This window comes from Pogoniulus pusillus, chromosome Z (genome assembly GCF_015220805.1).
Source record: "Pogoniulus pusillus isolate bPogPus1 chromosome Z, bPogPus1.pri, whole genome shotgun sequence".
Taxonomy (NCBI): domain Eukaryota; kingdom Metazoa; phylum Chordata; class Aves; order Piciformes; family Lybiidae; genus Pogoniulus; species Pogoniulus pusillus.
In genome coordinates, this window is record NC_087309.1 from 77,154,683 (window position 1) to 77,180,622 (window position 25,940).

Here is a 25,940-nt window from a genome sequence, read left to right on the forward strand (position 1 = left end):
TCCACATAATGAGTCAGGAGGGTAACAACAATATCAGAATATGTAGTATTTAAATTGGCCTAAAGCTTGGTTTTCACACCTTTTTCAGGTAACATAATAAGGCATTTCTTTAGTTAATAAGTTTTGCTCTCAGTGGTCAAGGAATGCTTGCTAATTTCGGAGCTGATTCCTCATCTCCTTAGTGGCAAATCTGAGACATGGCTCTAGGGCACAGGACGGATATGCTCCAGGTGTCTAGGGATGGTAGAATAATGTGCATAAAAGGGAAAGCTTCCATTTGAAATAAGATTTTTTTCCTTATAAAAGCAAATGGAGTTGTAGTAGCTGCTTTGTGGCAACAGCTCATTTTCTGTTACAGGGGACAATGGATAAACATGGAATAGGTGTGAGTGGCAATGGTTTATTGTAATTTGTGCCCTTTGAGGTTATGTCTGTAAATAAGACAAGGTATTTTCCTGTTCTTACGAGAATTCACAGAATCATAGGATATGTCTGCTTGGCAGAGGTCTTGAAGTTCATCAGGTCCAACCTGTGACTGAAGGGTCAACACTAAATGCAAGGTCTACAGACTGCTTAAACACCTCCAGGGGCAGTGACTGCACCAGTGCCCTGAGCAGTTGTGATAATGTTTGATAACCCTATCTGTGAAGAAGTAGCATCCAGCATCCTAGCATCCAGACTGAACCTCCCCTGGCACAGCTTGTACTATTTCTTCTAGTCTTGTTGCTTGACACCAAGGAGAAGAGGTTGTCCCTTCTCATTCCAACCTCCCTTCAGGTAGCTGTAGAGAATTATGAGGTCTCCTCTCAGCCTTCTCTTCTCCACACTGAACAACCCCAACTCCCTCAGATGCTCCTCATAAGACATGTGCTCCAAGCCCTTCATAAGCCTCACTGCCCTTCATTGCAGACTCTCCATCACCTCAGCGTCCTTCTTGAAGTGAGGGACCCGGAACTGAACACAGTACTCACTGTGTGGCCTCACTAACGCTAAGTAGAAGGGGATGATCACCTCCCTGTTCCTTCTGGCCACACCGTTTCTAATAGTAGCCAGGATGCCACTGGCTTTCTTGGCCACCTGGGTACACAGCTGACTCACATTCAGTTGACTTTGAAATACCTCACAACACAGCCTTTCCATCTTTATTAGTTGCTGAATTCAGATATAATTTGGAGCGTAAAACCGGTTTCAGATAGCACAAGACTTTTGGTCTTCTTAGGGTTTTCAAGATAAAAGGCACCTGCAACAGAAACTTTGACAGAAAATCTAGATAATGGCATCGTGAATGCTGATGTGAAAATCCTGTCTCAAACAATGCCAGCCTTGTAGTGTCAAATCTTAAGGTTCAGATCCAATGAGGGTACTGACACAATTAATTTCCTCCTGTTAATTTTATATAAAGTAACTCACATCCATTTAGTAATCAGGCCTCTGTGTTCCTAAGTTTGCACTGCATAAATCAGAGATAGAGGATTTTTGTATTTGTCTGAAAGGAAACAGTGAGATTTTCACTGAGAGATGAGTGCTAATTGCTAGAATCCACCATCTTGAAAGTTATAGATTCTCCCATAGACTGAAGACAGATGAGCAAATTCGGATGTAGAGAAGCCTTTAGCTGCTCTTTTGGTGTTTCTGTACACAAGCAAGGTATTCTTGTACATCATCTGGAGAACCAAGGATAAGAGGGACTCTCTGATGAATGCTCTCAGGTTTCACATCCAACACTGGCACAGTCCCCGTAGTTGCCATTCCACCTGCCTGCTCAATTATGAAAGCCATAGGGTTGCACTCGTAGAGAAGTCGGAGCTAGAAAGAAAGAGGGAGGGCGTGATTGACTTTGGGGGAAATGACTTACCAATTTGGTATCAAACATCAACTGAACTAAATAGCAATGTCTATCATCCTCTCCTACTTCCCACTACTCCTTTCATCTCCCTTAAAACCTTCTATTTTAAGGGAAAATGTTCTAACTCTTCCTGCAATTGTCACCGCTATTATTTCCAAGCTGACATATGGATAATGTGGCACCATCAAAGCTGTGTTTTGTTGAAAATGTCAAAAGCAGCTGTCAGGACCACAGGCATCAACACAACAGTTAAGCCATTTAACAGTTCCAGGAAAGAAAGCTGAAACCTCTGCTTATGTATGTACAGCTTTATGTGTTACCTCAAAGCTTGGGGTAATCACATTGTGTTTGATCAGGATATTTTGGAGTTTGAAACTTGATGCTCCCAGTCTCAAATTTCAGGATTTGATTGCTGCTCTTTCACAGAATCACAGAAACATTCAGGTTGGAACAGACCTTAGGGGTCACCAAGTCCAACCAACCAGTGAATAAACATAACTGCTCTGAAGTCATTCAGGTGTTTAAGAAGTATCACAGTATCACAGTATCACCAAGGTTGGAAGAGACCTCACAGATCATCAAGTCCAACCCTTTACCACAGAGCTCAAGGCTAGACCATGGCACCAAGTGCCACGTCCAATCCCACCTTGAACAGCCCCAGGGACGGCGACTCCACCACCTCCCCGGGCAGCCCATTCCAGTGTCCAGTGACTCTCTCAGTGAAGAACTTTCTCCTCACCTCCAGCCTAAATTTCCCCTGGCGCAGCCTGAGGCTGTGTCCTCTTGTTCTGGAGCTGGCCACCTGAGAGAAGAGAGCAACCTCCTCCTGGCCACAACTACCCCTCAGGTAGTTGTAGACAGCAATAAGGTCTCCCCTGAGCCTCCTCTTCTCCAGGCTAAACAATCCCAGCTCCCTCAGCCTCTCCTCGTAGGGCTTGTGCTCAAGGCCTCTCACCAGCCTCGTCGCCCTTCTCTGGACACGCTCAAGCATCTCAATGTCCCTCCTAAACTGGGGGGCCCAGAACTGAACACAGCACTCAAGGTGTGGTCTAACCAGTGCAGAGTACAGGGGCAGAATGACCTCCCTGCTCCTGCTGACCACACCATTCCTGATGCAGGCCAGGATGCCACTGGCTCTCTTGGCCACCTGGGCACACTGCTGGCTGCGTCCTGGTGGAACACTAACTTATGTAGGACATGTCTTTAAAAAAAACCATCTGTTTTTTAAAAGACATAGGTGATAGCTCTTTATTTTTTTAGAATACATCATTTCTGTAGGTTTAGTTGAATCTTTGGTGGTGTATAAAGAGCATGACAAAATTAGCGCACAGGTTTAAAGGGCTTTTGGAGAGGATGTTTTCTGGGGAAAAGGAAGAACAACCTTATACAAAAGTAAAGAAATGGGCCAAAGGACTCTACTGCCTATCATTCCTTTATCATGCTGTTTATAATAAAACCATGATGTCTCACAGTTTAAATCGTGCATGTTACCTTAATTCTTATCTTTAAATCCCACTGAATTGCTACTTCTAGTAAAAATACTCCATCTGACAGGCAACATAGGACCAAGAGCCTTTGTTGTTCTCTTTAGTGTACAACCAACTTTTGGAAGAGTGTGAGTCAGACGACAGCAGTGGAAAGACTGGAACCACATGCTGAGTTGTGTGTTGCTTAACCATGACTATGCAGTTTGAGGAAAGCAGTTTTCCTTCAGGTGGTAGCACAACTACACTTAGACATCTTCAGATGGGCTCCTTCTTTCAGTAAGTTTAACATTTTTCACCTAATAGAGAGCTAAAAGTCTGAAGTTCATATCTGATTTGAAATCTATGCATTGTTAGGTTCTCCACCAGTTGGTGTTTTATCCTCTTTAACTTAACGAAGGAACTCTGTATGCTGGAACCTGCCTGCATGTTATTTATACTGCTCAAATTTTGATCAATTCCAGTGACATTTGACTCCTCTCAGTTCTCTGTCCAAGTGCAAAGATTTTCAGGGTGATGATCAGGACACCTGCCACAAAGGTGTTCTCTCTTCAAAAAGAGGAGGTTTATGTGAAAAGAACTGTTCACACCTGCACTCAGAGAAGGAAAGAAGAAAATTCTATTTGTAGTGGTAGTACAGTTTTGTTTCTTGCGTTATCTTGCTTGTGCAAGCCACGTCAATCTAGGAGTCATTGCAAGCTAAATCGCACAGAAATAGTGATTTCTAGGAAATTGTGTAGGTACTTTGCACACTGGATCTTTTTTCTCTTCAGCAATGGATTAACACAGACTTTGAAACAAAAGGTTTAATTTGAAGAGGCCAGTAAACAAACCCACTTCTCTCACAGCAAATTCCCCTTTTTTGTCACTTGCTCTGATACCCAAATACACCCAGGCTGTTTAATGGAGACTATTCTGGGAGGTTGGTTTTTTTTTCTGGGGTGATACATATCAAATATTTAAAGAAAAATTGCCCAGACAAACATGCTCAAATTTTCTGTTGTGTATTGTGAAAAGAGTTCTTTTCCTGTTCTCCTCATTGTGCAGACTATTAGAACCTGCTTGACAGAACAGAACTGGTCCTCCTCCGTCCCCAAAGGACTGCAGATACCAGGATGTCCTGATATCAGTGCAAGAGGTGGGCCAAGCAGTGTCATAACAGCAGATTGTTGAACATACCAACCAAGAATGCTCAAGAATGTGATCAGGAAGTTTTAAGTGTGGTATTGACCTATAAAGAAGCTCTTGGAGTCAGAACACCATCACTATGCATTGAACCAACCATTTCATAAGGATGACCTCCAGGTTACAGGTAGTTCATAGATCAGCTGTATAAGCAAATCTCTTTTAAAACATACTTGTTTAGTGGTTTGTTAATAAGGGTATCTGATGCTGCAGGAGAAAAGTTGTGGATGGCTATGGTCTATGCTCCGGGAGACTCAGGAAAACACTGCATTGGATTGCACCACATTGTCATACTGTATTTTGTACAGCTGTCCAAATGACAAATTGTCTTTTCCCAAAATTCTGATCTCAGCATGCATGAAACTCACCTTCCACTGATTCTTTTTCAGATCACTTAGCAGAAGCTTGTACCATTTGGAAACACATGGTAGGCAAACTTGGTTCTCTAACATTCGATAAAACCCTACCTGGAATTCAGTGTGTCCCACCTGGACTCTAGTTGCCACTATAAAGTGCATCTGCCTGCTGTGCATAGGCACCTCAGTGGATTTCTATCATACTGAAATATTTCTCATTAGAAAAATGGATAAAGCCCTTTTTTGCAGTGAAAACCATTTGAGTATCTTTAAATACAAAACCACACAGGAAGATTTCTGGCCTAAATAATTGCGTACATTCAGTTGCTGACAATTACATCCACCACTAATTTTCTCCAGAGATGGAAATTTAGTATCTACTTATATGTCTAAACTACTCTCTATATACAAATTATTCCTTTACATCTCTGGGAAACACAGGTATTACGCTGACCACAAAGTAAGTGCAACAATTTACCTTTCCTTTAGGACTCTTCTGATTAGCAGGATACATGAAGATCCCACCATACATCAACGTACGGTGAACATCAGCTACCATGGAACCCACATACCTGGCACCATATGGGGAACTGCCATCCTTGAAAAACACAGAGAAAAACATTATATATACATGGGTATTCAGTTAGCACCATCATAAAATACAGTTTTGTTATAAAACACGAATGAAAGCAGCCTAAGTCAAAGCTCTTAAATTCACGGCTTCTGGTTTGTAATAGAGTCAGCAGCATAAATGTCTGTAATCAGTACTAAAACTGCTAAGGTCCTGGTATAAAACTTGTTCACTGCAGAGTGCAACATAAGGTTGTTGGAATTGTAAACGAGTGTCCCACTATGGAAATCACATTCCATCTGTTCTATGGTGCTGCCAACACTAACATTTCAGGATTTTATTTACTACATGGTAAAAGATGGAAGCCCTCAGATGGAATTGTCTGGAATTTGGCAGCAAATGGTGGCAAATCAGAAATAGATTTGGAAGCAACACAGTTCAATCTATATACTTGTTAAAGACCTCGATGCCCCTCTCCCATTAAAAAATCACAAATGTAAAACACTATTATCTGCCTGCTGCAGCACCCTTGGGCATTGATGATACAGAGAAAAGAGATACTGTCACCTGGAGGCACTCTACATGTGATTCACGATTTGGGCAGCAAAGAAACCTAAAGGATGGTGGCAGTTTACTGTCAATTACAGATGATTAAATACTGACACTGCTCCTTTAACTGCTGCAGTGCCTTGTGTTGTGGAATGAGTTTCCCATCCCTGGATTGCAGCCCTGGATGTGAGGGATATGTGTTCCATAGTTTCTCTGCAGAGGAGTAGACAAAGCTCAATTTGCCTTCACCTGTGAGGCAATACAGTATGTGTTTAACTGTTTACCTCAAGGATACAAGCATACTCCTACCATTGCCCACAACGTCTTACAAAGATGTTTGCAGAAATTGCCATGCTAGCTAAAGGCACAGTACATCAGTAAACAGGCGACATACCGGAGGAGGAGAAAACCAGCAGGGAGTTGAGTGTATCACAGAATGCATCCAAGAGAAATTAGCTGCACTAGAACTGGATCCCACATTTACGCCATACAAATGCTGGGGGCCTGCACAGGAAGTTAAACTCCTGGGAGTCTGGTGGGTTTAAAGAGCTGCTTCCATTCCCTCATCTATACTAAAGCAGAAGGAACAAGTACAAAGTGCCCCCGATGCTAAAAAACAATTACATCATCTCTTGGGATCTGTGAGCTGCTGGTGTAAGCACATTCCTGGCTTTTCCATCCTCACTCCTCCTTTGTGTGGTTTGCTCATGAAAGGAACCTTGTGGGATTGGTCTGACCAACACACAAGCGCATTATAAATGCTGACAGAAGAGCTGCGGCTGTTTCAGCAGTTGGGTCCTACACACCCACCTGGTCCTATCCACATAGAATGGGGATTCGGTGAATGTCGTTTTCACCGTGGCAAAGGGGACCAAGAGAGCCTGAGAGGCCATTAGATTGGTTCCCACTGCTTCAGTGACACTGTGAGTAGGTTTTCAGACCTGGAAAAGAGGCTGTTATCCCTGGTACGAGCAGTAAAATGATTAGAACCGGTAAGGAAAGGGAAGGACGGGACAGGATGGTACTACGGGGGGGCGCTTTCGGCTTTTAGGTGCGGTGCTAACGGGGACAGTGCCACCTGCAGGTGCGGAGCAGGAACCCACCGCTGCTAAGTTCCGTGTCTGTTTCATGACATACCTGTTACAGAAGGCCACACTCAAGTGCCTAAGTTGCGAAAAGATGTAAATAATACTCTGTTATTTTAAACCTCAATAGGTGAACAATCTCTGCTTCAGGAAGTACCACCTCTAGCAGAAAACAGTAACCTTGAAGGAATATGATTCACCAATGCATTGTCCTATACACAGAACAAGTGGAAGACTACCCAAATAAGGCCCCCTACCCTGCACATTAGGGACAAGGAAAGTCAGGCACACCTAGCAAACCGACTACATAGGTCCACCGTGACCCTCAGGTAGTAAAAAATACACCTTGGTGGAAGTGGAAGTCGTTTCAGGAGTCACTGTGACTAGTGCTGTTACAGGTACCACTGAGGAGCACACAGCCCACACTGAAGGAGTAGTTCATTACACCACCCTCTACTGAGGTCATTCAGCAGGATAACGGTTCACATTCCTCAGCAGCAGTGGCAAGAGAGCAGGCAAAGTCAGAAGTGACTTGGTGGGAATTCCACACTCCAGACTACCCACAGGCCAAAGGTACTGTCAAACAAACTACTGGATGAATCTGGATGGAATCTGTGACCGTCCCACACTATCTATTCATTAAACAATGGATGGAGTGGAGATAGTTGTCCCAAAATATAAGCCTTTCACCCATCAACCATTAATATTGCTCTGAAAACAAACTCCAAAGCCAGGGAATACCCTTCTGGCTTCTATGCAGGTCACCCAGTGTTAGTTAAGAGGCCTCAGACTGAGACTGGAAAGGATGCTAACAACCCCAAAGTCTTTAATAGAATCATAGAATCAGTCAGGGTTGAAAGGGACCACAAGGATCATCTAGCTACATCATACCAATACCAGCTGAATAATAACTTGTTTTTTAACCACATTAGGCCAGTTAAGGTAAACCCAAATAGTTTTCCTTTCTTTTCTTTTGCAGATGCCACAATGACTGCAAATTGCATTGGTCCACAAAGATAACCCTAAGTAACAAACAAGGACTGCTAATATTTTTTGATTGCAATATTGCTACTTTTAGTTTTAGTTATAGTGTGGAAATGAAAATTTTAGTAAGAGTGTGGGCAAATGATTGTACTTAGGGAATCCTATTGATGCTACTTCTGTTTGATGATAACAATGACAGCTTTAACTTAAGCTCAATTGATTTGAATCTCATATTGCAATCAATCTAATCGTTTCATGAATGCACAATGTTAGCCAAATTGCTGCATGCTTACTCCTTCCTGAATGTGATGAGTGTCCAACAAATTGGGGAAACCACAACATGATGTATTGAATGGGAATTCAACATCTACATTTTAATGCTCCCCATTTGAATAGTACAAGACGTCACAACTGGAAATGCAACAGAGTATGTGTGATGTCACTGACAAGGAGATCCAGAGAATATGTCTAGTAGCACAAACTATCAAGATAGGATGTGTCTGTCATAATTACACCAAATCTTAATGATACCTGGTCTTATTTAACCAATAACAACATCCAGTGTGATACAGTATGTTCTGAAGTTGGTACACTCTCTATCATCTGTATGGATTGGTAGTGAAAACTCCTGGACAGTGATCTTACAATGGGAGGCTGAAAACGACAGTACACTGTGTTGGTTTTGGCTGTCCAGACTGATGAGGAGGGACAGGGGACAGAGTAGACTACTCATCCTCTCCCTGCCACAGTGGTGCAGTGGAAGCTGGGACTGGATCTGAGGAGCAAGCTGGGGAGGAGGTAGAATGTTATGAAGTTATGTGATACCATGCTGACATTATGCTCGCTGCAAAAGGAAAGGGCTGGCTGGCAGTGAAAGGGGTTTATGGGACTTTGAGTTCATCCTGTAGCTTGTAAAATGCTCTGTTCCAGGGCTTTGTGGCTTTCCCCCCACTTCCAGGCTGGGTATTCTCTCCTTTTCTTTGGGTCACTTGTGATGTGTGGTTCATATTTTGTCTGTTCCCTCGCCTGCCACATACACCAGTACTTCTCTTTGCACTATTTTATATTATTTCATCAAGTCTGTGGTTTGGGTTTTCTCCTTATCTCAACTCCAGAGGGTCTTCTATTATCTTATTTGCCTCCCAGATCCTCTTTCTCTTTGTCCCACCCAGGATGGGAGGGAGGAGGTTGGGGGTTGCAGTAGTGGTTCAGAGATTTGGTCTTACCATAACAGGTTTTGTTTGTGTTTCACTTACTCTGGACGGCAAGAGCAGGAGTTGTTCAGAGCAGACTGTGTTAATCCAATGCACATAGACTGAGACTATTGATTCTTTGTCCTCTTTGGAGAAAAATTTCTCTCCCCTCCTGTCTGGTCTGGTGTTGGAGGAATTGAATGTGCATCTACAAGCAACATTGAAGATAGCACTACAAAACAGACTGATTTTAGCTCTGTTACTGGTGCCTATGAACGGACTATGTGGGTATTTGAGTCTAACAATACTTGTGTTCACAGGCCAAATGTAACCAAGATCTTAGCAAACAACTACATTGTATGAAACACGTTGCCAAGGCCAGCAGAGGACTCAGGGTAAATAATGAAGATGAGGTGGTTGAATAAACTGTTTTTTTCACTACAGGTTGATTACAAAATTTGACACAATCAGTATTGATAATTGTCATTATGATTCCTATGTTTTGTGCTTTATTGGCTTATATTAAATCTATGCTAAGCTGAATATTGATCGATCAGGTGCATATAACATCTGACTGGACAGAACTGAAATACATCTGGGTAAGGAGGAAGAGAGGTACAGTATAAGGGATACTCTCAAATTCAGTGTTACACAGGCATGAGTTTCTGTGTCAAGTGGCCATAGTCACAGAGTGGATGATGTGAGATAACTCACTAGCTTACTGTGGTACAAGGTAATTTACTGTGGTTCAGGAGCAAGGTCAAGATGATTCCAACCAAGAGATATTTATCTCTGAAAAAGAAGATCCACAAAACCACCAAGAAGTTGAAGGAAGCAGTGTTGTGAAGATAAGACAGCCCTGTTTCAACTAAAACTAAAGAAGCTAGGTTAAAACAACAAAAATAGGCAGCTTCCAAAGAAAATTCAAAGGCTACAGTGCCTGAGCAAAGACCTTTGCCTAATTATCTGCTATTTTAACTTTTACACCATTCAGTATGATAATGAGCCAAATAGAGTACATGCTAAACATAGACGACCATATTGCTTAACTCTCCACTCAAATCATGCTATATGTCACCTAGAGGGCAGAAACTACTGGTTTAGAGTATAAAAATCTGCAAGAGGAACATCCCTCTGAGTGGAGAAAGACTGATGATTTAGTACACTTGAGGGCAGTCAGCAAGCTGTGCTCCTTTTCCTCTGTGCTAGTTTGAAGCAAGCTGGAATGTTTTGGTAAAAGAACTAGATAATGGGCTGTGAAAAGGTAAACATGGTTGTGTCTCTTCTCTCACAGTCTCGCTGAGAACTCTGGGAAGAAGAAGTAAACAATAGATAACATTCTCCATTTTGTCTTTTCATTCTGCCTTTGCCTTCAGACCAAGCCACATCTCCTTAACCTCACTGCCACTAACCTTCCTTCTTAAACTCTTGGCTGCACCTTTATTCCTTTCTCAGGATTTGGGGTAAGGTTGAGAGGGCAAGGGGAGGTGTTGGGGTGGTTTGAGAGCCCCTCCTGGGGACTCAGATTTCTGGGAGGGGAGTTGTGCTTCTGTATTGTTTATCCTTTGTATATTTCTGTATATAACTGTATATATTGTAAATAGCTGCTTGTATATTTGCTGCTGTAAAATAGAATAGCTTCGTTTATATTCCCAGAGGCCTTCTGAGTTAGCTGGGGCAAATTCAAAAGTGTGGGGGGGCGAGTTAATGCCCAAACCATCACATCCTCCATGCAGGACAGGGACACCTTCTTAGTAAGAGCTGTGCAACAAAACACAGCTTAACTGTTGCTGCATTCCTGCTATAGCTCTGTGCTATTGCAAAGATTTGTGTCTCCATCTTTGTCAGCTGTTACCTGAGATTTATGAACTTGAGCTCAATCCCTTGCAACAAGTGCATTTAGCACTAGCAAGCCCAGAACTGTTGTGTTTGTCACTTTAATAAATTAAACTAATTGAGTATATTAACCTTCTGAATCTGTGTCAATGCAAGTCCTTACTGGGCCATTGCAAAAGAGGCAAACAGTAATTTTGCCAAACAGACCCAGAAAAAAAACCCTGGGGCTCTGACACAGGCAGATGTTGGGATCTTAGCCATAATACAACAGCTGCTTATGGACACTGTAAATGCCTAAGCTTGCCTAAGGCATGATTATCTATGGAGTCCTAAAAATAAGAACTTTAAAGAGCTGCATTCACAATATGGAAATCATGGCACCTGTTATCTGAATGCACAAATAATTTGGTATCAATGCCCAGGTGAGGACTGAAAACTTCTTTATGTTGTTACAACAATGTCCCCTTTTGATTGGTGATCCTTCCCTGGTTTCCTTACCTCAGGGAATTTCTTCTTCTGTAAGTATTCTGTCATTGCAGGATCAAAATACTTTGCATAACCTTCATTGAGACTGTATGTTTTCCCTTTCTTCTTGATTTTGACATCTCTGTCCACCAAAATAAATTCACCGAGACCCTACAGAAGAACAGGATAGAATACCTATTAGCAAACAGAAGAAAATTTTATTGACTTTCTCTAACAGTTTTTACACTGGGGAAGGCAAAATCACTATCAGGGCTTGACATTTTCAACATCAAACTTGTGTATAAAGTCACAGCATTTCAAACAGAGCAGGAAGCACAGAATCTGGGTTAATGAAAACTTGTCACACTGGTACTACAAACGAAAAGCAATTTGATTGTAGTGATTGTGTAACCCTGAGAACAGACAGATCATGGGTATCTGCTCACACACCAAAAGCTCACAGATTTCAGAAATTACACAGCCTTCTGACTTTTCCAACTCTTCTTGCCTGTTTTTTCCTAAATATCTTAAAGTGAGCATGGTTAGCTACCCCCAAGGCTTTGCTCTCTGCAGCTTGAGTGCAGTTTTCACATTCTTTGCCTTTGTGTCTAGCTAAAGCAGTTCAAGCACCTAGTTCTTTCCACTTGGAATGAGACTATCTATAAATGTTAAAAGGAGTGTTGATAATTATGGATCATTTTACCAAATCAAACCAAACATTCTTTGTTATTCATATTTAATGCCAGTTTCTCAAAGGAGTGATCTTCTTGCATTTTTCCAGCAATACTTAAGCTCCTTGGCAGGGTGCTGAGGGGTGGCACATGACTGATTATATGAGTTTGTGTATTTGTTGGGCATGCAGCTTAGAAGCCATAGCCATAAAACTGAATTGCAATGAAGAAATTAGACATCACTGCAAAAACTGCATCAGTAACTGTTCCTCAGGCTAAATACAGAACGTAATGAGATTCTTCTACAGATGAAAAAAAGCTACAACAAGAAAAAAGATATTAGGAGAGCCATGCAGAGGGACCTTGACAGTCTGGATGGGTGGGCAGAGGCCAATGGGATGAGATTTAACAGGGTTCCACACTTTGGCCACAAGAACCCCAAGCAGCATGACAGGCTGGGGACAGAGTGGCTGGAGAGCAGCCAGGCAGAAAGGGACCTGGGGGTGCTGGTAGATAGTAGGCTGAAGATGAGCCAGCAGTGTGCCCAGGTGGCCAAGAGAGCCAATGGCATCCTGGCCTGCATCAGGAACAGTGTGGCCAGTAGGACAAGGGAGGTTATTCTTCCCCTGTACTCAGCACTGGTCAGGCCACACCTTGAGTGCTGTGTCCAGTTCTGGGCCCCTCAATTCAAGAGAGATGTTGAGGTGCTGGAATGTGTCCAGAGAAGGGCTGACAAAGCTGGTGAGGGACCTGGAACACAAACCCTATGAGGAGAGGCTGAGGGAGCTGGGGGTTTTTAGCCTGGAGAAGAGGAGGCTCAGGGATGACCTCATTGCTGTCTACAACTGCCTGAAGGGAGGCTGTAGCCAGGTGGGGGTTGGTCTCTTCTCCCAGGCAACCAGCAACAGAACAAGGGGACACAGTCTCAAGCTGTGCCAGGGGAGCTATAGGCTGGATGTTAGGAGGAAGTTCTTGCCAGAGAGAGTGATTGGCATTGGAATGGGCTGCCCAGGGAGGTGGTGGAGTCACCGTCCCTGAAGGTGTTCAAGAAAAGCCTGGATGAGGCACTTAGTGCCATGGTTTAGTTGATTGGACAGGTTTGTGTGATAGGTTGGACTGAATGATCTTGGAGTTCTTTTCCAACCTGGTTGATTCTATGATTCTATGAAATTGCATTTGAAACCATGTTCATTCAAAACAAACTGCTGGTTTGCACACACTTAAGAAAATCTATTCTGAACAGTGTCTTTGACTCCACTTTGATCATAGAATCATGGATGTTACTTAACATACTTAGGGAAAAAACCCAGAGGTATTGCAACCAACACTCTAATTCATTATTAAATACTTGTAAGGTGGAGATGGGATGCTCCAGGACGCAAGTGGCAAAACAGAATAGCTTGGATTGCCTAGATTACAGAGACAATGAGTACCAAAAATTAGCAAACCAAAGCACAGAAAGCTCTAAAAGACATTTGCAATGTAATAAACATTGTGATCCTACCGGATCAAGCATGAAGCAATCCACTCCTTGTCCTGTGGAGAGGGCAACCAGTGTAGCACTACCATACAAGGCATAGCCTGCAGCAACAATATTGCGCCCAGGCTGCAAAGCATCTTTCTCAGAAGGCTCATCATCCGTTTCCTGAGGAAAAATTGAGGTTGGACTGAAGGTTAAATTCTTATGAGAAACACTGAAACCAACACTTCAATAATAATAATGTGGGGCAGACTTCCTTTTTGTGACTGTAGAGGCCTTAGAACCAGCAAAATGAGATTATTCCCAGAAGGCAAGTTTGGTGCAAGTATATGCACATGCTGGGACAGGACATCAAGAGTTTGTTATTTTATACGAGTCATGCAAGCAGTATGATACCTGTCACAGAGATGGTATCTTAGCATTTCAGCCTAGTCTATTAATTCAAGATTGTCAGAAAACTGAGACAAAACAGAGTTATTAATTTTCCACAAATGTAGATGTAAACTGTAATACTGGCACCCTTCAGAGGCTCTAAGTGTGAGGTAAATGCAGTAACTAGCATTACAGATCAATCTCTTCCAGTAGTGCAGAATAAAAGGATATGTGGTGCAACATGATGGAACCAAGTGTGTGCATTGGTCTCAGCTAGTGAAGAGATAGGAATAGAAATTATATGAATATTTATATTATAAATAAAATAAGAAATACACTTGCATGTGTAATGTGTGTGTGTGCACGCGCGCACGGGTCTGTGTAGATAGATAAAGTTATATGGAATAGTCATGGCACTTTACTTCAGGCTTTTAACAAATTTTCAGTACTTGTATTTTGATATGGCACTTTGGTTATCACTATAAATTTCCCCAGCAGAGCTGGAGTAAGCATTTCCAGATGGTTCTGGCAGGTATGCCTCTGCCATAGCTTACAAAGAGTTTTAAGTAAGGAAAGAGAAGAGCTAGAAGAACTTGGAAAGACTGGCTCCAGCCTTCACCTTACGAGACTAGAAAATGTATAGGGAATGCTAGTATAAATGGTTCTTTAAAAGTTTCTGGTTGCAGTGGGTCTTCTGTGGATGTTTTTGATGGTGAAAAATTATAAATGAGAATAAGAAACACACCCCCCCCCAACTCTTTCTTTCTACAGGCCCTGATTTAGTATTCTGGTTTTGATTTGGATGTTATTGTTGTGGTTGAACTCTAACCAGCACCTAAGTCTCACACAGTTGCTTGCTCCCCCCACTCCTTTATCCCACAGTGGGATGGGAGAAAGCATCAGAAGAGTGAAAGAAAACACACAGGTTGACATAAAGACAGTTTAAGAGACAAAACGAAAGCCATGCATGCAAGCAAAGCAAAACAATCATCCAACACATCCCACCAGCAGCCAGGTGCTCAGAATCATCTCCAGGAAAAAAGGACCCCATCACACATAATGGTTTCTTGGGATGACAAATACCTTCACTCCAAACATCCCCCTTTTGCTTCTTCTCCAGCTTTATATGCTGTGCATGATGTCATTTGGTATGGAATATGCCTTTGGTCAGTTGGGGTCAGCTTTCCCAGGTGTGCTCCCTCCTAACTTCTTGTGCACTCCAGGCTACCTGCTAGTGGGGTGGTGTAAGGTGCAGAATAGGCCTTGACACTGTCTAAGAACTGCTTAGCAATAACTAAAACATCACTGTAATATCAACACTGCTTCCACCACAAATCCAAAGCACCTTCATACAAGCTACTATGAAGAAAGTTAACTCTATCCCAACCAAAACCAGCACACAAGCTCAGATAATTTCTCTGTGAGTGTGTGAGTGGCAGATAAATAGAAATAGCAGATATGGCCGAAACTACCTGGTTAAAAAAATAAAGATCAGAACAAGTAAATAATTCCAAAATCAATAATGCTTTGCACAGATATTTTCCAAAGGAAAACACTTCTCCTTCAACAAGTAGAGAAGTTCTCTGCTGTGCCCCATGGCAAGTTCTCAGGGTGCCCATCAGGGTCATAGCAAGGTGGAATGCTAAGGGTAACTTGCAGATCCCATTCATCATTTCATGGCAAGGTTTAGAGGAAAAATGAGATGTGGGACACCAAACCCATATCTTTCTTGGCATATGAAGACAGTAATTTATTTAATAATAAATATTTAATTTCCTGCTTCAAGATTTTGTTACTTATGTTTACAGTCCCTTTCTCTGTTTTGCATAAACTTTTCATCATTATTATCTTGCCAAAGTTTTCTGTGGGGAAAAAGCAAAATCCAGTTGCCAAACAGCTCCTTAAGGGATCTGTAATAGAGCACGTATGAATAAATCTAGTACAGAGTCCCTTGGACTTACTTTCTGTCTAGCTGCTTATTCAGAGAAGTTACATAGCACACAATGAAGGTGGACTAGTTAAAACCACCATTAGTTTATTTCAGAACTTTGAATACTACTAGTGGCTAACTCTTTACTAAGCAATCTTTTGCAAAACCAGCAACTCTATCCTATAAAGCATCTTCTCTGGCAAAAAAATATAGTCCCGTGGCCCATACATCAAATGCAATGATTGTCTGTCTGTAGTGGGCATTACCTGCAGCATTAAACAAAGAATTAAAGTTATACTTGCACACTCGGGTTTGTTGTGCACTTTCCTCACTGAAAAACCTTTTAATTTTTATTACAAATGAAGTTTGTTTTATAGAACATGGTGTAGATACATATTATGTTGATGTAAAAACTACTTTTATGAGATAAACCTTTCAGACCTGTCCCCCTCTCACGCATTTTCTATGCTTATGTGTCTGAGAAACCACAGATTTGTTGGCTATTCTGAAAAAAAAACCAGAGAAACTCCTCCTTCAGGAGATGGGCAGTTGGTCAGAATTCACTTGGTTTGTCCATTCGTATTCACAACTGTGTTTCCAGGAGCCAGCTTTCCTTTCAAAAGGAAGGAAAAAAGCTCAGACTCAAATAAACATTTTGCAGAGCTTGTCAGAATGTCAAAAAGCTAAAGGTCAGCTGATACTTTGTTGTTAGGACTGCAGAGGTTTTTCCTGCCAAGTACCATGTACTGTGAATCAAACCAGGGAATTAAGCTGGCTGGTTAGGGCCTGGTAGCTGCTGATATTTTCAGTTCTTTCTGGAGCACAAAAATATTTCCTTTCTAGTATATCTTGATTATGAGATAGAAATATTGAAATCTCTTTAGAGGTCTCGTTAGGCAGAGGGACTGCAGGAAAGCTCTGACAATTATTGGCACAATCACTTTGGCTCACTGTTGATGTAAAGCAGCTGAAACAAGGTCTGCAGAGTCTGGCTATAGGAGTACCCTCAGGTGATATCTGAGTTTGAATATTTTTGTATGCGTGCCTTGCCTACATCACATGAGAGAGTTCTCATTAACACTGGGAGCAGCTCTGGAAGGATTTCGTTCCAGGTCTCTGTTTGTATCACTTTTCATTAGTATCTTTTGTGCTTGCCCTGAATTCTTACCTGTTCTGCATAAGAGGACGCATGGAAGGAAGGGCATTGTTCTCACAACAATGAAGGGGCGTGCATGGATAAAATACATCTAAGGCAGTTGGCAAAGCTACCTATTAAAACCAAAATTAAGCAAACAGCAGTTTCATAGCATATATGTGCAGTATTAACTGGAATTTGTAGATTCAGTTCAGTGGCATAATCCAAGAAAAAACACTGTCACTTCATCCTGAGACTCCAGCAGCTGCAAGCTCCTCACTCCCCAAAAGCAGGGACTGGAACAATCCTATCCCTTGCTCTGACTTGTTGTGATGGTTTGGGTGTTCCCAGCCCCCCCACATTTTGGAAAATCACCCAGACTAGACTCAGCAGCTCTGGAAATCGAATGAAGCTTATATTTACAGCTTAGCACAATATAGAAGCAGATATTTACAGATATATACAGCTATATACAAGTTAAAAAAGTAATACAGAAACACAACAGCCCTCCCAGGAACCAGAGTCTCCAGGAAGGGCTCACAACCACCCTTCCACCTTCCTCTCACCCCTCTACCTTACCCAAGACTTTGCTTTACACTCAAGGTAGTTTGGAGGGTTGGCCAAGGTGGTTAGGAAGCAGATGGATTAGTCACACAGATAGCAGGTTAAGTTAGTTTGTGTGTGGATTTGGTTTGGTTGGGTTTTTTTTTGCTTGTTTGGGTTTTTTTTTTTCAATTGGTTGTTTTTTTTTCCCCCTAAAATGAGGTAAAATATTTCAGTCCTGAAGGATGTGCCTTTGGAAATCAGTCACACAGTTATCTGAGAATGGGTTGGCACCAAACATCAGATGAGTGCTGAGGATTGTCCTTTGGAATTACAGTTGTTATAACCTTTCCAAAATTATGTCAGTGAACCTTCACAGAATCACAAAATGCAATCATTTGGAAGGGACCTCAAAGATTGTCCAGTCCAACTCTTGACTACAGGGTCAACATTAAAACATCTCCCCAAGTGCAGAGTCCACATACTGCTCAAAGTTCAGCCCAAAGCCCAGACAAAGAGCAACTCTGCTATCTATGTTCTTGTTCTTATACATCTCAGCAACCCTATGAGTGAAGTAGACATCACCACTGTTTCCTTTTCACAGCCTGCAATCTAATTCTTCTCTCCAAAACACCCCAGTTAGGCTCAAACTAGCACACTTGTGCTCCTCCCTCAACCCAATTTTTCCGACATTTGTGGTCTTTTCAACAATACTACTAATGCTTCAGAAAATAAAAGCCAGGTGGAAAATCAAATGAACTTAAGACAGCATTTTTTTCCCAGCAGTTTTCTTTAAGAAACTAATGCACAGTTTTTCTGAAGGGAGGAAATAGTACCTGCCACCATAGTAGTGGATGTGGATTGAGAGCAGCCAAAGAACCAGGTTTAGGTGTGAAAAGCATTGGTGAAGTCTAGCTGTCATAGAAAAGCGATTAAGTTTGGTTTGGAGTTTGTTGGTTTGGTTTGTTAGTTGTTGAGGGGTTTGTTTGTTTCTTTTGATGTTTCACTTGTTTGTGTGTGGATTTGGTTTGGTTTGGTTTTTTTGCTTGTTTGGGTTTTTTTTTTCAATTGGTTGGGTTTTTTTCCCCCTAAAATGAGGTAAAATATTTCAGTCCTGGAGGGTGTGCCTTTGGAAATCAGTCACACAGTTATCTGAGAATGGGTTGGCACCAAACATCAGATGAGTGCTGAGGATTGTCCTTTGGAATTACAGTTGTTATAACCTTTCCAAAATTATGTCAGTGAACCTTCACAGAATCACAAAATGCAATCATTTGGAAGGGACCTCAAAGATTGTCCAGTCCAACTCTTGACTACAGGGTCAACATTAAAACATCTCCCCAAGTGCAGAGTCCACATACTGCTCAAATATCTCCAGGGACGATGATTCCACCACTGCCCTGGGCAGACCATTCCAATGTTTGATAACTCTATCTTTGAAGAAGTATTTCCTAATGTCCAGCCTAAACCTCTCATGATGCAGTTGAAACCATGTCTTCCAGTTTTATCACTTGACACCAAAAAGAAGAGGCTGCCTCCTTCTTACTACAATCTCCTTTCAGATTGTTGTCAAGAGTGATGAGGTCTCCCCTCAGCCTCCTCTCCTCCACACTGAACAATCTCAGGTCCCTCAGATGCTCCTCATAGGCCATGTTCCCCAGGCCCTCCACGAGCCTAGCTGCCCTTCTCTGAACACTCTCCAGCACCAAAATGTCCTTGTTGTAGTGAGGGGCCCAGAACTGAAAACAATACTCAAGGTGAGGTCTCACCAGTGCTGAGTCCAGGAGGATGATCACTGAGACACTGTTTCTAACACAAGCCATGATGCCACTGGCTTTCTTGGCCACCTGGGCACACTGCTGACTCATACTCAGTCAACTGTCAACCTACAGCCCCGGGTCTTTCTCCAAGTCACAGCTCTTCAACTACATATCCCCAGGTCTGTAGCTTACCATGGTCTTGTTGCAACCCAGGTGAAGGAGCTGGAATTCAGCCTTGGACCACCAATCTAACCTGTCCAGATCCCATGGCAAAGCTTCTCTACCCTGCAGCAGATTGACATAGCCACCCAACTTGGTGTCATCTGCAAACTTAAATGGGTTTAGATTGTATGTTTTTTTCTCCTGAGTGCTTTTCATCCATTGTGACAAACATCCCATTTTTATTCCTTTCACACTATCCTTTGATAATAACAAATAGGGCATTTACTTCATTATTTCAAAGGGTTTGAAATCAACATTATTTCATTTTAAAAGAGTATTCCTCTGTTCCTGTCTGAGAGGAAGGCACATTAGTTAACATGTACTTTGGAGTGAGCATTTTAATGGAAAGAATTACGGAAATGAAAAACTGTAAGTTCAACATTGTTTCTAACCTCAAAGGGAAAACTGATAAGTTGTTCTTGTAATTGACTCACTGTTCTTCATCCTAGCAGCAGGTTTTCTATTGGGGTGTGAAGAAATGCAATTTTCTTTTTAAGAAGCACTGAAGGGTATCCACCTACATGAGAACCAGTAACTTAAGAACAGCATTTATAACAAGTACGTTAATGTGCTAGAACAAAACAACTACAGAAGGATCAGAGCATGAACACTTGAGCATTTGGAAACTTGAGCTCTTCAAGTTCTGAATTCTGTTCTGAATCAGAATCTTCAGAAAGAGTGGGCAGTCTATAATCTTCACACACATTAACACGTGAGTTAAAGATGGTAGAGAACTCTAATCTGCATTTCAGCCTGCTAAGCTATAGTAATCACAGGATCACAGAATGTTAGTGATTGGAAGGGACCTCAAAATATTGTCTAGTCCAACCTCCCTGCCAGAGCAGGATCACCTAGAGTAGGTCACAGAGGAATACACCCAGGTGGGTTTTGAATGTCTCCAGGGACAGAGACTCCACAACCTCTCTGGGCAGCCTATTTCAGTATTCTGTCACCCTCACGGTGAATGATTTTTCCCTATGTTCATGTGGAACCCCTGATGCTCCAGATTGCACCTATTGCCCCTTGTCCTATCATTGGATGTCACTGAGAAGAGTCTGGCTCTCAGCACTCACCCTTTAAATATTTATAAACATGAATGAGACAACCCCTCAGGCTCCTCTTCCCCAAGCTAAAGATACTCAGCTTCTTCATCTTTTCCTTGTAAGGAAGATGCTCTGCCCCACCACCTTCGTGGCATGGGCTGTATCTGTGATGAGAGTTGGAGCTGTTTGCGCGGCTGTCAGCTGTGCGGGTAGTATATGCCAGCACTTGATTTGTGCCATGGCCCCGCTGAGATTGTGCCATAACTGTTTGTTCTCCTGCTAGGTGCTTATTTTCAGCAGTGATGATTAGCACATTGCCTGACAGAAATGTAAAAGATTAAGGCTAGCCACTTGAAACTTGAAAGATAAAAACAGGCTTTAAAAAACGTTCATATGTTTGCAGTGTAGCTCCTGGGTCTGCAAAAACTGCTTTGTGGTTACAAGTACCCTAAATGTTACTTCACAACACTAATGGCTGAGGGTGTCTCGTAGTCATATGACTGTGAGCTCCAGCTTTATGAAAAACAGCAAGTGCTGGGAGATTAGCAAGCAAATCACAAGACTTGGCATGACTCTTAACTATTAAAGTTTCTTAATTGGCTCCACAGCTGCTGTTCTGTGCGGCCACATGGGAGCAGACATGCTGGCAGGGCCTTGGGGGATGTAGGTGACTGCTTTCTTCAGCTTCAGGTGGCCTCCGTCATTAGCATGCCTACAAACTCCTGTTTCTGATAGGCATAGCACACTGGGAGGTCACCACACTGCTGTGATAGGGTTTGTGCAATCACTGTCAGCCCTCCCCAGCCACTACCCAGGAAGACAGATGCCATGATTTGTAGGCACTTCAACACTCCTTAGCACTCCTGCAGGGAGCAAAGCATCATTAAAGAAGCTGACCAGCTGTCCTACGGTGAAAAGATTTCATTTAAACACCTTTGTGAGGAACGTGCTGCCACCTAACAATTTCATGGGGCTGGATGTCCCTTGTGGGACTCAGAAGGGATTTTAGAACACATAAATCTCAAGTAGCACCCTTTCCCTAAGGCTTTGTTGATCCCAAGGACACTTGAAAAACATAGGAAAGAAACTGAGCAAGTTGATCTACACAAGATATTTTGCTTTCACCAAGTAAATCATGCTTTATTCAACCTCTCACCTTTTTGTAGATAGCAAATATTGTTCCTATTGGTGCCAAACAGTCTATATTGGATGAGCCATCAAGTGGGTCAAAGCACACCACATATTTACCCTGAAAAAGAAGTGACAAGGGAAGCATTAGATGATATATAGTCTTGCACTGTTATTTCCTTTTACTTAACAAAGCCCATATTATTGTGACTGTGTTTAGCCCTCCAAGTGCACCTGACACAGCTTGTCAGAGAAGGCTGCAGTGTTGACCCAGCTGGCCCAGCACCACCACATCCACTCCCTGCAGGATCTGACAGAGAAATGGGAGAGAGCACATTTTTGCTCAGACAGCACAAAATCTCATGACGGGAAGGAGCAGTCCTCTGCTGCCAAGAAATCAGAGGTGACTCATTCTGGAAGCAAAGCATCTTCCTCAAGTGAATATGTTTTATTTCTTTATGTTTTCTTCCAAACTACGCAACTTGCTTGTGATGTTAGCTTTGAGAGCAAGAAGGCAGAAAGAAAACCTTTTGCAGAAAGGTCAGGTTACATCAGCATGAGCAGTATCTTGCTGCAATGGGATCCCTTCCCGAGGGAAGCCTGATGAAGCAGTCAGGTGTTTCCTCTGCGTGTGTAACACAAAACCCAACGCTGCAGCCTCTCATTTCGTTTTGACCAGCCTAAATATTAATGCAATCAGAAACCAGTACACTGGTGGTTAGGGAATGTAATAGTACACTTGCACCTGGGATCTGAGGCGTGCTAATAAACTCCAAAATAATTATTCTTTCCCCCCCTCACAAAACTTTAATGGAAATGCAACCTGCCATAGCTCCTTCAGCTGCTGAAACTACGCCATCCCCCGCAGTTAGTATGCAAAACAATGCAGCAGTGGTCCGAATTTTCTGAGTTCTCCTGGAAAGGATGGGGCTGGGGAGGGGCAGGCCCAGGTTCCATAGCTGAAACAAGAGTGCCACCTGCTGCTGCTGCTGCTGCTGCTGCTGCCTGAGCTGGAAACCCACTAGAGACAGGAGCTGCACGGACCCGCTTGTCTTTCGGGGTGACAACGGCGTCCTTGTTCTCCTCTGTGACCAGGAGGCAGGTACTGTAGGAGGATTGGAGCATGTTAATCACTAGGGAGTTGGATAACACATCCAGCTTCTTCACTTCGTCACCAGTCACATTTACAGTGCCAGCGATACCAAACCTACAGAGAAGAAAACATAGCAAGAAACCTTGAGGAGGCCAACGTTGCAGGATGTTATGATAAAAGCAAGTGAACATAGCTTCTTCCTTCCATCTTCCCACACCTCTAACCCTTGGGTTAAACTGCTACGCTGCATTTGGACATGGCTAGCGCAGCTAGAACATAAACGTGTGCGTGAGAAAGAGAATGGGCAATGGCATCATTTAGGAGCTCTGAACGGGTCCTTTCCCTCCTGCTTGGATGTTCTCAAGGCCAAGCGCAGAGTCTACAGCCCAGTTGATGGGTGCCAGACTTCTCTAGCAGCCCCAGGAAGCAGCCGGCAGCAACTCTGAGGAAGCTTCTGTTGCTGGTTGCTCCGAGCTCCATGGTAGTCATTTCATCCACGTCCACACACTCTCAAGCCACCCCAAAATCAGTAGCTTTAAAGACATCCCAGACAGTTCATGATGCAGAACTCAAGATGTGAGGTCAGTTTTATCCTCAAATGACTTAAGATCACAGAATGTTGGAAGGGACCTCCAGAGATGATCAGATCTAACCCCCCTTGCCAAAGCAGGGTCACCTTCTGTTCCCTGCTCTGATTTTAGCAATACAGTAATGATGTAGTACACAGCAATATAAGTATTTCAGAAATTTTCTGTTGAGGGAGCACTGTTTAGACTTAATGTGTGTGAGGTGGGCATCTTAGAAGTGTAAGGAATTGTACAGGGAATAGACACAGCATCTTTTTTTTTTTTTTTTCCCTAGGCATTAAGGAAAAAAAAAAATTTATAAAGTGGCAACTAATAAGTTATTTGGATGCTGGTTAGCAGCAGGCCTTACCCAAAGCTTCCTGAACTTTTTAGAAGCATTGAATATTCTCAGCGTGTTTCCCTGCATGCTTCCAGCTCAAGTCTATGGCATGGAAAAAGTCCTCCTTTACTTATGAAAGGCAAATTTGTTAAAGATCCGTGCTGAGCACTTTAGCATTAAAGTCACTTCACAGTCTCCTCTTCGGAGGGGTTAGAAAAATTAGAGCTCTCTAATTTGACAAACACAGATGAATGCAGGCCAGAGTGGTTAAAAGTTTGCCATGGGAGTTTCTGAAATTTCATGGTTAGCTGCAGTAATTTGAATGATGCAACTTATTCATCTGCACGTTTGGCTACTTTTGATATTTCTATTTCATCACCAGAAGCTTTTCTTTATAGATACATTTTCTTATAGATATAGATATATTTTATTTCTTTATAGATATATATATTTATTTTAGATAGATATTTTCTTTATAGATATATTTTCTCCTTAATATAATGGATGTTTTCTTCCTGAAGGGAAGATTCATCTAGGATAGTGGCCATGTGTTCTATAAGTCAGATGGCCTATTCCATGTCTAATATACCAAACAAATATTCTCCCCACTTATTAAATACTTCAAAGGCTGCACACTGAAAGATAAAAATGAGATACAGCAAGTTCCTTAAAGTTAGGGAGGTGAAACAACTCAGTGTCATCTATTAAATTTGGAGACAAACTACAGTTTAACAGCCAGGGCACAGAAGTCTGACACTGCTGTTAACTTAGATTAGTCTCATGACCTCTCTGCATGTTATGGCACGTGTTGTAGAGTGAAGGTGATACCACTGAGACATTGAAATCCGTATTTAAAAAGATTATTGAGGATGTCGACATCAACAGAAGTACAAAAAAGCCCAGAGTGTCACAAATGGGGAAAAAAAAGGCAACCCCCCCCCCCCAAACAACCAAAAAAACCCCACAAACAGGGGAAATAAAACAAAAAACCCATTAAAAAACCCAAACACACAAACAAGCAAAAATACCCCAACCTAAAACAAAAATCCTAAACCCCAACAAGCAGAAAAGAACTGAGTACAAATTGTTCTTTCTTACACTAGTATGTTTCCTGTCTATTTTATGCATCTATGCACACGTAAGTACACAGACACGTAGGGAAACATCTTTCAATACATCACAGAATCTGTATGTTTTAAACATATAACTTTATTAGGACATTCCAGCTCTCTGAACTACTTGAGTTAGTTCATCATTGAAACATGCTCATATCTATTGCAGCTGGAACAGCTCGCTTCATTCCACTCTCTCCTAAGACAATTCTTTCTTCTCTTTGCTAAACCACCAGATGCCAAATTGCTATGTTCATTCTTCATATAGGGCCTTTGAAGACTCCCCACCTGTAAGCCTTACAGTAGTTGAGGAAGAAGGGGAGAGTTCGGAAGGCTGTTGGTTTAGATCATTACTTGTATGGCAGTCAGGCAGAACATGAGCTTCCCAAGATAGGACAAGCCCTGATCTGCAGAGTTCACCACTGGACTTTGATGTTAGCAGAAACTACCACAGTGTGATAGCCTCCATTAAAAACATCACAGTGTGATATTCTGCAGATTCACAGTAGACTAAAACACAGATCACTATCACGATTTACAAGCAGTAACAAGGCTCTCAGTCCATCGAACTTCTGACATGTTTTAGAGGAAAATATTATAGAACAGCAGTTAGTTTAAATGTGTACCTTGCACCCAATATTAAAATGCTCCAGAAAGAGAGATCTCCTTCCCACTCTGGATAATCCAAGCTCTGACCCCTCAGTTTAAAAGAGACACATTCGATGTATTCATGAATCTTTGCCCACTCCCCAGCCTTGCTGTCCAAGCAGTTGTCTCTCTGCATCCTCTTTCTCCCCATATTGCTAGGTGGGACTCACATGTGAGCAAGGCCTGCCTTTCTGACTGCAGAGGAAATGGCCTTTATGGCAGTCAGCATGGAGTTGAGCAGCTGTGTCAGCTCCCCTGTTGCTCCTTTAACGCGGCGTCCCTTCTCCATAACGAATCTTGTGAGCGTTAGCATATCTGTTTCAAAGGGGGTTTTGTCAGACAT

General features: G+C 42.4%; 1 protein-coding gene across 1 annotated transcript; it reads right to left on the bottom strand.

Annotated features, from left to right (window-relative positions):
• Positions 1 to 1,188: 1,188 nt before the first annotated feature.
• Positions 1,189 to 25,940, bottom strand: LOC135193213 (fructose-1,6-bisphosphatase isozyme 2). Its single transcript, XM_064176763.1, has 7 exons — positions 25,768 to 25,940; positions 22,883 to 23,045; positions 21,867 to 21,959; positions 13,730 to 13,870; positions 11,588 to 11,725; positions 5,350 to 5,469; positions 1,189 to 1,806 (listed from the first exon to the last, which is right to left on the bottom strand). The coding sequence occupies exons 1-7, from the start codon at positions 25,938 to 25,940 to the stop codon at positions 1,612 to 1,614; spliced, it is 1,023 nt and encodes a 340-aa protein (XP_064032833.1). The 3' UTR covers positions 1,189 to 1,611.

Coding starts and splice junctions, on each gene's coding strand:
- LOC135193213 (XM_064176763.1), bottom strand. CDS start 25,940: ATGTCTGACAAAACCCCCTTTGAAACAGATATGCTAACGCTCACAAGA. Junction 5,470..11,587: donor AGAAGAAGAAATTCCCTGAG/GTAAGGAAACCA, acceptor GTGTTTTTCAAG/GATGGCAGTTCCCCATATGG. Junction 1,807..5,349: donor AGAAGAGTCCTAAAGGAAAG/GTAAATTGTTGC, acceptor CTTTCTTTCTAG/CTCCGACTTCTCTACGAGTG.